We start from the raw sequence: 11348 nt of genomic DNA on the forward strand, positions 1-11348 counted from the left end.
GTCGTTCACTAAAACAACATGTAAACCCCCAATGTGTTAAAAAAAATAATGCGTTTTTGCCATTAAATTCTATTGCATGCCATTGATCACGCAGATTTAATGGACATTAATTGGAATCAGAGAAACCTTATTCATCGTAGAGGGGAAATTGAGTTGTCAGAGCAGCAAATATACAACAAACTCATATAAATGAGTGTAGAAGCAGAGACATTGTTAGATAAATATTAAGCTGACTAGATGAATACAGAGATGTAGGTATGAATATAAATAAGGACAAGCATGTGTGCAAATATATGTTGTGGTGTACAAAAGTGACGGTGCACTGAGGTGAATGAAGTCTTTACCTGTGCCCTTGTTCTTCTCTTTTGTGGAACTGCCCCAAATGATTTGTGTTATGGCTCTTCACAACAATCGTACTTTCCTTTAAACATGATTTTAGAATAGAATTAGATTATAAAAAATAATTCGAGGAAATCTTTAAACTGAAGCGTGTCGTTCTTCTGCTACTTCTTATCTCTGGGAATGTTAAACCACATCATATCCATCTTGGTTGCTTATGTTCCATGATATGCTTTGTGTATGGGCACATTGGACAAATCTATTACAAGTAGGCTTATAAGTATTGATGGCTATAATGTATATAGGACAGATCAACCCAGAAAGGTGGAGGTACTGCAATGTTTGTCAAAAGCAAGTTCCATGTAAACGTCCTGTTCTGAGTCAATGAGTCAGCAATCTGACCTTTTGGCCCTCGAGGCCTCCAAACGTTTGCACATCACAGTTGATTTTGCTATAGAACACCCTCAGGTGTTAGTGAAGCCGTACACTCTTCAACAAAGCTTTTATCTGATTTGAAAGTTAACAAAATACTTCTTATGTAAGACTTGAATTGTAACTGGCTACATCCAGTCTGAAATAAATTCAAAGCTGCTGTAACTCGTTGATATTGGCCTAGGTTCAAATGTCCAGTAATATTACAAATGTTCCACATAAATACACGGCTGCATCCGTGTTTGCAAATGACAATAGAATAGAATAGAGTAGAAGAGCCTTTTACTGTCCTTGTACATGCAAAATGCCATGATAGGTGCTGCACGCTGACTGTGCAGCAGTAAAATATAAACAGTAAGACAGCAGGAATGAATATGGAGTAAAATATGTCACATTTATGCATCGTGACATCCAGTTTTGTGGGACTGCGTGCACTGAAGTGACCAAAGTATTGCAAGCGTCCTGCATCACCGTGTTTTCTCGTGTTCCTGCGCTGTAATTTGCCTTCAATTCAATTCAATTTTATTTATACAGTGCCAAATCACAAAAGCAGTCGCCTCAAGGCACTTTATATTGTACAGTAGACCCTACAATAATAGATACAGAAAAAACCCAACAATCACATGACCCCCTATGAGCAAGCACTTTGGCGACAGTGGGAAGGAAAAACTCCCTTTTAACAGGAAGAAACCTCCAGCAGAACCAGGCTCAGGGAGGGGCGGGGCCATCTGCTGCGACTGGTTGGGGTGAGAGAAGGAAGACAGGATAAAAGACATGCTGTGGAAGAGAGACAGAGATTAATAAAAGATATGATTCAATGTAGAGAGGTCTATTAACACATAGTGAGTGAGAAAGGTGACTGGAAAGAAAAAACTCAATGCATCATGGGAATCCCCGGCAGCCTACATCTATTGCAGCATAACTAAGGGAGGATTCAGGGTCACCTGGTCCAGCCCTAACTATATGCTTTAGCAAAAAGGAAAGTTTTAAGCCTAATCTTAAAAGTAGAGATAGTGTCTGTCTCCCGAATCCAAACTGGAAGCTGGTTCCACAGAAGAGGGGCCTGAAAACTGAAGGCTCTCCCTCCCATTCTACTTTTAAATACTCTAGGAACAACAGCTACAACAGCAGTCACAGCTTTTATATTTTATATTGCCCCTGCTATAAGAACTGTAACACCCACATTTCTCATCCGTGGGATAATAAAGGTTTATTCTATTCTTTTCTACTCTAAAAATACTTTGAAAGTATTTTTCACTCAAACTGGAATAACACAGAGAGAAGCACAGCTGTTCTTTAAGCCATTTTCATTCAGACAAAGTCAATGATGTCACTTGCCAATGAAGACTGTTATCATGGACTTGAATAGCATAATGATGAAGTGACACTGAACTGACTCATTAATCGTTTTGTTTTTTGTGACTTTGTCATTCTGATTGTTCTTCAAGGTTGATGTGATGTCAGGGATTAGTGCTGCATGCTCAAACATCCAGGTAAATCCCAAAAGGTTGGTTCTGTTCACCTGGACGTTCTCAGTTTTCATCACTGTACAGGTTATCTTTGTTATAGCATAGCCTGCACATGCCTGATGTGGATCTGAGTATTAAGAGAACACATAGTTACTTTCAGCTACTTTAAAGCAGGTTCAGAATGCCCGTCGCTATCTTCACGTGACGACACACGGCCCCAGCCTTTGTTAAATTTATCGGTAGGATGAGATTAAGAGACTTCTTAAGCTCACATCAAATACCTTAATTTTATTATTGAATCACAGTTCAACATGATCCTTATTTATCTCTTAACCTTACTGGGTGTATGAGCTGGACAGACTGGTTTAGCTCCCCTCTGCTTTTGTTTCAGCCAGTGTCTTTGGAAAGGCTCCCCTTGTAAACAGTGTGGATGAGATAGCTGCTCTCTGTCACATGAAGCAGGCTGAGTAAAACTGTGTGAAATAGAGTGGCTGGTGGTCTGAAGGCTGAATATTTGAATCACACCCCTGTACATGAGCTTGAAACCATATATACATGAGATATAAAACAAGGATAAGTTGAGCTCACGTTTATCTAATAAGACCTTTGAACTACTGTTAATAATTGTGATGTGATAAACAATGTTTTCATTTCTGTTTTCTTAACATGTAGTCGAGTGTTTAACAAAATATAGAACAATAAATGTGAATTTCACAGTACTCAGTTACAGATCAGGAGAGTAGTAATTAAAAAGCAGTATATATGACCCAGATACTGATGACCCCTCATTCTTCCATGTTTGTTAGTCTCTGAGCACCTACACTGTGCCCTTGTTCTCTGGGGCGACTTCAGCTTTGGACTAATGAAGACGTGAACAGGCTCAATACAGCAGGAACTCTGCTGTCCACCAGTTATACTGTATTTATACTGTACTTTGTTACCCTGTATTCATACATGTGTAATGACAAAGTTGAATCCTAATAATCAGACAGTACATGAGTGATTTTGGTCTTTGCGACTCATGGTGCTTCCTTCACCCCAACTGTAGGGAACATACTCTCTTCCCACTCTGGTCTGGAGTATTTCCCATCACGACTGCAGGGGGATGTGACGTGACCGCTGAGTGTAAAATGGTCAGTTTCAGTAATCATCATGAAACAAAGAAGCATAGCAACATGTTTAATGTCATCACTGATTTCTCAAAAAAAAAAAAAAAAAACGATGTAAAAACTCTCGACTCACCAACAGTGACACTTTCTGTTTCACACAACAACATGTCAGTCATGCTCAGATTAAACAGGGTGTCTGACTGCAGTGACCACACACACGTCTGTCCCTTACACCTCTGTGAAACACGTCCAAGCTGTGTTGTCTCCGTCTTAACACCACCAGAGCCTCCTCAGTGAATCTGATGAGTGCATCCCTCTGAATGACGTTATGAACTAAGCTGAGACAGAAAGCCTCCAATTCGCCCAATAACCTTCTCCAGTTGATCGGCTAGTGGAGAAAAAAGAGGAAACAAATAATAAACAATATGTAAGAAACTCTAAATATGAGTGTTAAACTGACTTACGTAACGTGTGCTTCTCTCCTCGGCTCCAGTAGCGAGGCTGCGTTTGAAGCTGCTTCACCTCCTCGCTCACCGACTCAGAAGCTTCTGACACTTCCTTCAGCATTTCCAGCTCCTGACAGACGCACACACCAGAGGACAGAACACGTCACTATGTTCCTGTCCTACGAGCAGTGTCAGTTTATTAGTTACACCGACCTGCTATCAGGCCTGCAAACAGTCCGGACTAAATGAAGGTTCAGACTAACTGTTTCAGAGACGTTTGGTGGGATAGATTCAACACCTCTGTGAAACACGTCCAAGGTATCTGCTGCCACTACAACAACCCTGAAAAAGCCATTAGTATGCAAAGCTAGGACCTGAAGAGGTTTCAGGTCAGACCAGGCAGAAGTTGGCTGTACGGCTGCCTGTGTCTGCACACCTTCCCATCAACGTGGCACCAACTGCTGGGTTATAAAAACAGAACGATCAAAACACCATTCAGTTTAAGGAGGAGGAAAATAATTTAGCTACAGAAACAGGTTTTTGTTTCTGGCTGTAAATGTATTATTTTTAACCGTGTCTTCACTTAGATCATCAGTGTCTATAGAAAGAGAACAGCTGGAAGCTAATATCTGAGTCTGTGACCGGAGTTTGGGAAAAGCTTCACGGCAGCCCTCTGACTGACAGCAGGTAGATCCCAGGTACTACTGAGACGAAACAAAAGAGCAGAGTGTGGGCACGAAAAACGAGAACAGACGCTGTGAAATGCAGGAATTCAAACAGTAACAAAACTAAAAGGGGAGTGTATGAGGTGCAGTCACACTCCCAGAATTAAGACACATCTCCATTTCTCTTCCCACTGTTGCCAAAGTCCTTGCTCATAGGGCAGGGGTAGGGAACTCCAGGCCTCGAGGGTCAGTGTCCTGCAGGTTTTAGATGTGTCCTTGATCCAACACAGCTGATTGAAATGGCTAAATGACCTCCTCAACATGTCCTAAAGTCCTTCAGAGGCCTGATGAACTAATCATGTGATTCAGGTGTGCTGACCCAGGGTGAGATCTAAAGCCTGCAGGATGCCGGCCCTCAAGGACTAACGTTCCCTACCCCTGTCATAGGGGGTCATATGATCGTTGGGTTGCTCGGTCAAATTCATGTTCATGGTAAAGAAGTTGGAGTGTGTGCAAATTGCTATCGTAAAAACTGAAGCAGCAAACTAATATTTGTGTTATTCTCAAAACATTTGGCCACGTCTGTAAATAAGAAGGTAAATGATTTGCTTTGCTTTCCCTCCACCAAACTCCAAACTTGGTCAACTGAGACTTTCCTCATTTGCTAATATTTAGTCAATGATTTAAGGGCAGCCCTAAAATGATTTAATGTGCAAGTCTCTGGGACTGTGGGTGTCCAAATGACACAGGTGTGACTTTAACAGAGTGGGCTTATTTGTGAGTACCGTGTTGCAGGCCAGCAGCAGCTGTTGGACCCTCTGGAAGACTTCTGTCTCTGAGCTGAAGCTGGGGGGGTCTCTGCTGCAGTAAACTCTCAGGTCTGTCTCATAAACATGGCTGAAGGTGGCCATCAGTTGCTGGAGGTCAGACGCTGCTACACGCAGTGAGCTTGGAGAGAAGGCGGGAGGACTCTGGGCCTCGCTGTTCAGGAATACACACTGAGGGGACGAAGCAAACGGCATGCTTTACCACCATGACAGTCGCACATGTCAAACAAGATGTTTGAGCTTTCTGTTGGTGCTTTAATAACAGTTTCCCTTTTTTTCTCCTTGTCAGACCTTTGACTGCAGCTGCTCCAGTGCTGATTGAGTCGCCTGTAGAAGGGCAACAATATCTCCATTTTCTTCTCTGTTTGGCTTATAAGATGACTTGGTGTTCTTCCACAGAGCCCTATGAGGTACAGAAAAGAAGTCAGAGAGGCTTCTCACCTACAAACCAAATCAGAAAAAGTTGGGACAGTTTGGAAAACAAATAAAAAAAAAAAAAAAGAAAGTAGCAATTTCTAAATTTCCTTTGACTCGTGATTCATTGCAGAGAATATGAACACAAAATATTTCATGTTTTGTCCTTTTCTGTCATTCAGACCTGCAACACATTCGAAAAAAGGTTGGGACAGGAGCAATTTAGGGCTCATAATCACGTAAATTGGTTAAATAATGATCTGACTGGAAACAGGTGATGTCTAAGCAGCATCTGAGAAAGGTCTAGTCCTTTTATTGGAGTCTCTAGGAGCAAAGATGGGCCAAGGAGAAGCAGTTTGCAACAAATACGAGACAAAATGTTTAAAGACAATGTTCCTCAAAGAAAGATATTTGGATATTTCACCTTCAACAGTGCATAATAGAATTAAAGGATTCAGGGAATCTGGAGGAATTTCAGTGCATAAAGGACAAGGGCGCAAGCGTAAGCTGAACAACCGCTCCGATCCCTCAGGCGGCACTGCATCAAGAACAGTCATTCATCTATAAGCGATATCACCGCATGGGCTCAGGACCACTTTGGCAAACCTTTGTCAAGTACCACAGTATATAGTTACATCCACAAATGGCAGTTAAAACTGTACTGAGCCAAAGGAAAGCCGTGTGTTAACAGAAGTGCCGTGGACTTCTCTGGGCTCACAGGCATCTGGGATGGACCACGTCACAGTGGAAACGTACACTGTGATCACATCAATAATTTCATGTCAATTGGGTGGCAGTAGCTCAGGCGGTAGAGCAGGTCATCTACTGATCGGAAGGTTGATGGTTCAATTCCTGGCTTCCCCTAGTCTGCGTGCCAAATATCCTTGGGCAAGATACTAACCCCAAATTGCTCTCCGATGCATCCATCAGAGTGTGAATGTTAGTTAGAAAGCACACAGAAAATGTGCTTGTGTGAATACACAAGTTGTGTACAGCACTCTGAGTGCTCAGAAGAGTAGAAAAGAACCAGTCCGTTTACCATCAATCACTGTTTTTTGGGAGAAATGGATGCTGTGTGCTCCGGACCAAAGAACAAAGTTACAAAGTCCTGCCTGCAGTCCTGACAGGTCTCCAGTCCAGAATGTGTGGTGACAAAGACCCCGTACTGTTGCCCAGCTTAAGACTTATTTGCAGGAAGAAATGGGACAAAATGACACCTGAATCACTTCATCGCTCAGTGTCCTCAGTCTCTAAACGTCTTTTAAGTGACAACATTACAAACCAGTACATGCTTTACTGTTCCAACTGCTTTTGAAATGTGTTGGAAGAACCAAAACTGGAATACGTGTTTATTTTGAAAACAACAATAAAATTCATGAAGAACACATTAAATAATGTGCTGTTGTACTGTTTTCAATATAATACAGGTCAAAGATGATTTAACAAAGCACGGTTTCAGTTTGACTTTACTTTAACACACGTCCCAACTTCTTCTGATTTGTGGTTGTACAACAGCACACAATGAATTCGATTAGGATTCACCAAGCATCCATGAATGAGTCTTTCAGCAATGTGTGTAAAAAGAGATCATCAGACAGCAAACATACTTGATGTGTGTCGGCCAAGGGTCAAACGCAGGACTGAGCGTCTGTGTGAGGTGTGGCAGATTCTCAGCACCAAAGAACTCCTTCAGCAGCAGCTCTCCATCAGCTGTGTGCCCAGCAGACTTCACGCAGCCTGGGACGAAAGCTAAAAGCTGCTCCAGAAACTGAAGTTGCCGCCGCGGACTTGCATCACCCTTCAGAGATTAAACACAGAACCATGGATGTGTGATTACTATTTGTGTTGTGATGCTGCATGTCTGTATGTGTGAAACAATAACATCACTAATTGAATACAAACTCTCACCCTAATCAGGTCCACATCAGATGCTCGGCATAGCAAAAGTTCCTGCCCAAGAACAGCCATATCTGCTTGGACATAAACCACCACAGTTGGTGTCAAGCAGCAAAAACATCTGGTGGACTCTGTGCACAGCTACGTTACCTTTAGTCAGAACATCAGGCTCCTTGGATCTCACTGACATCGGCTTTGAACTGGTGAAGCTTGGGCTGATACTGTGAAGTGAACACACGGCGGAGTTCATAATGATGAACAGATTATTTGTGGTACATGAGCAGAGCTTCTCCTACCTGCTGCAGATCCACGCTAGTATGTCCGTGCGGTGCTGTGAGGGGGCGCACAGCAGCTGCAGCATACTGTCTGCTTCCTGCAGGTACAGACCTTCAACCAAGGGGCAGGACGCAGCCTCAACACGCACACGGCGCACACACACACACACACACACACACACACACACACACACACACACACACGACAACAGAGTCACATCAAGGCAAAGGAAAAGAGTCATGACCAAAGGCACAGCGGATCTGTGGCTCCAGCAGTACTGTTTCTATTTGACCGCATGAGGCAGCAGTCAAAAGATCAAGAAGAAAGGACGCAGCAGGAAAACGGCTGTAAAAATATTCATGTAGAACAAGTCCAACATGTACCGAAGACAAATCAGCTACACAGTCCCTTAGAAAACATCACTAATCATTTCAGTGCATTAATGAGCCAAACCGTTCAAACAAATCACAGAGCAGCGTTTAATGCTATGTGAGCACAACTATGACTTTATTTAGTTAATATTGTATTCAATGTTTACCTCCAATAAAGAATACACATGACGAGCAAGTTGTTTCTCTGTCAGAACACCCGCCATTATCCAAACCGACCTCGGGTTCTTCTTCGTGGGTTTTATTGGCGGTTGTCAAACAGCGACCGTGTGCATTACCGCCATCCTTCGGCGTGACGTGAGGACCAGAGGAAAGCCACTCAGGAATGTCGGCTGATGTTTACACGGGCTGCTGTTCCTGACAGTCCTCAAGGGATTTATGTCTCTTACCAAAGTCAAACTAGACATCTTTTCTTTGATATTTTATCCTATAATCAATACGCCGTGAATCCAGCTGCCCTCGTTGAAAGAAAACAAAAATCAAAGGCTATCAGATAAGTTAGTCTGTCTGAGAAAATGCAATATAGCCTGATATCGTTCCTTTCTTCAGTTCTTTTACAGTATATCAATAAGATCCACTTTAATTTTCACTTTACTGGGGCTTTGCATCAGTCGCTTTTTCCCAACTTCATATTTCTGACAGCGTCATCAAACATGTTCTGTGGTTTCATCTTCTCCACAACTGCATTTCCCCTCACGGTGGGTTCTTATCATAAATAATGTGCCAAAACGTTATTACCTGCCTGTTTTCACAGTGGGTAGTTGTTGGTAGGACTGCGTGAGCAGGGAAACAGAAGCTTTGACCTTTGGGGTCCCTGTATGGGCCAACAAAATTATTCTGGATGGGTTTTCTAAAACCTACCGTGGTCCGGTTCCTTAAGGTGAAATAGTTATGTTAAGCTTTTACAAGACGGTCAGGGTGTGTGCGTACATTATTAAGTTGCTGGACACTTTTCATTTTGGTTCTGGACTCTGGAATTTTAACATCTCTGCTGGGGTGCTCAAAGCACCCAAAAGAAACTGGCAACACGTTTTTGTTTGTTATTTCTTTTTTTTCCTTTTTTTTTTTTAACAGAAATTCACCCTACTGCCCATGACATTCTGAAATGTACTGAAAGCACTGTTGAACAAAATAAATAAGCTTTTAGATAACATTGAATTGTGCTTTGTTTTATTCTATATCTATTTATTATGTGTTTTTTCAAGTATAATAACAGCATACATTTTCCTTTGTTTATATAAGTACATTTTCAACTCACTGGAGTAAGAATTGTATGATTACTCAACAAGAATATCCTTGTTTGGTGAAGGCAGAAAAACATGGCATTGAAACCAGAATTTCTTCGTTAGACTTCCAGGATTATCCTAATTAGGTGAACAAGAAGAACCAATTTGGCAGAACTTGTAAATCTTAGTTAAGTCAACAACAGTTGCAAAAGTTGAGAAAACTCAAAAATCTCTTGCATCATGTTGCCTTGAAATTTTACGTTTTCTCAACTTTTTCTTCGTGGTGTACAAAAGTGACGGTGCACTGAGGTGAATGAAGTCTTTACCTGTGCCCTTGTTCTTCTCTTTTGTGGAACTGCCCCAAATGATTTGTGTTATGGCTCTTCACAACAATTGTACTTTCCTTTAAACATGATTTTAGAATAGAATTAGATTATAAAAAATAATTCGAGGAAATCTTTAAACTGAAGCGTGTCGTTCTTCTGCTACTTCTTATCTCTGGGAATGTTAAACCACATCATATCCATCTTGGTCGCTTATGTTCCATGATATGCTTTGTGTATGGGCACATTGCACTGATTAAACAAATCTATTACAAGTAGGCTTATAAGTATTGATGGCTATAATGTATATAGGACAGATCAACCCAAAAAAGGTGGAGGTACTGCAATGTTTGTCAAAAGCAAGTTCCATGTAAACGTCCTGTTCTGAGTCAGCAATCTGACCTTTTGGCCCTCGAGGCCTCCAAACGTTTGCACATCACAGTTGATTTTGCTATAGAACACCCTCAGGTGTTAGTGATGCCGTACACTCTTCAATTAAGCTTTTATCTGATTTGAAAGTTAACAAAATACTTCTTATGTGAGACTTGAATTGTAACTGGCTACATCCAGTCTGAAATAAATTCAAAGCTGCTGTAACTCGTTGATATTGGCCTAGGTTCAAATGTCCAGTAATATTACAAATGTTCCACATAAATACACGGCTGCATCCGTGTTTGCAAATGACAATAGAATAGAATAGAGTAGAAGAGCCTTTTACTGTCCTTGTACATGCAAAATGCCATGATAGGTGCTGCACGCTGACTGTGCAGCAGTAAAATATAAACAGTAAGACAGCAGGAATGAATATGGAGTAAAATATGTCACATTTATGCATCGTGACATCCAGTTTTGTGGGACTGCGTGCACTGAAGTGACCAAAGTATTGCAAGCGTCCTGCATCACCGTGTTTTCTCGTGTTCCTGCGCTGTAATTTGCCTTCAATTTAATTCAATTTTATTTATACAGCGCCAAATCACAAAAGCAGTCGCCTCAAGGCGCTTTATATTGTACAGTAGACCCTACAATAATAGATACAGAAAAAACCCAACAATCACATGACCCCCTATGAGCAAGCACTTTGGCGACAGTGGGAAGGAAAAACTCCCTTTTAACAGGAAGAAACCTCCGGCAGAACCAGGCTCAGAGAGGGGTGGGGCCATCTGCTGCGACCGGTTGGGGTGAGAGAAGGAAGACAGGATAAAGACATGCTGTGGAAGAGAGACAGAGATTAATAACAGATATGATTCAATGCAGAGAGGTCTGTTAACACATAGTGAGTGAGAAAGGTGACTGGAAAGGAAAAACTCAATGCATCATGGGAATCCCCGGCAGCCAAACTGGAAGCTGGTTCCACAGAAGAGGGGCCTGAAAACTGGAGGCTCTCCCTCCCATTCTACTTTTAAATACTCTAGGAACAAGAAGTAGGCCTGCAGTGTGAGAGCGAAGTGCTCTAATAGGGTAATATGGTACTACAACGTCATTAAGATAAGATGGGGCCTGATTATTTAAGACCTTGTGTGTGAGGAGTAGGAGTTTG

General features: G+C 41.9%; 1 protein-coding gene across 1 annotated transcript; it reads right to left on the reverse strand.

Moving 5' to 3' along the window:
• Positions 1 to 142: 142 nt before the first annotated feature.
• On the reverse strand, positions 143 to 8972 carry haus7 (HAUS augmin-like complex, subunit 7). The gene is made up of 9 exons (XM_087833701.1): positions 8412 to 8972; positions 7894 to 8009; positions 7748 to 7818; positions 7610 to 7671; positions 7309 to 7499; positions 5579 to 5690; positions 5246 to 5458; positions 3814 to 3925; positions 143 to 3737 (listed from the first exon to the last, which is right to left on the reverse strand). Exons 1-9 carry the CDS (start codon positions 8466 to 8468, stop codon positions 3676 to 3678), a joined length of 996 nt encoding a protein of 331 aa, XP_087689827.1. The 5' UTR covers positions 8469 to 8972; the 3' UTR covers positions 143 to 3675.
• Positions 8973 to 11348: the final 2376 nt, after the last annotated feature.

Source organism: Neolamprologus brichardi, chromosome 20, assembly GCF_056152115.1.
Source record: "Neolamprologus brichardi isolate AB-2024 chromosome 20, ASM5615211v1, whole genome shotgun sequence".
Classification (NCBI taxonomy): Eukaryota; Metazoa; Chordata; class Actinopteri; order Cichliformes; family Cichlidae; genus Neolamprologus; species Neolamprologus brichardi.

What these genes read in the sequence shown, in the direction of transcription:
- haus7 (XM_087833701.1), bottom strand. Translation starts at nt 8,468, where the DNA reads ATGGCGGGTGTTCTGACAGAGAAACAACTTGCTCGTCATGTGTATTCT. An exon ending in CTAGCGTGGATCTGCAGCAG is followed by an intron (nt 7,819 to 7,893) that starts GTAGGAGAAGCT and finishes TTCACTTCACAG; the next exon opens with TATCAGCCCAAGCTTCACCA. An exon ending in GCCTGATGTTCTGACTAAAG is followed by an intron (nt 7,672 to 7,747) that starts GTAACGTAGCTG and finishes ATGTCCAAGCAG; the next exon opens with ATATGGCTGTTCTTGGGCAG.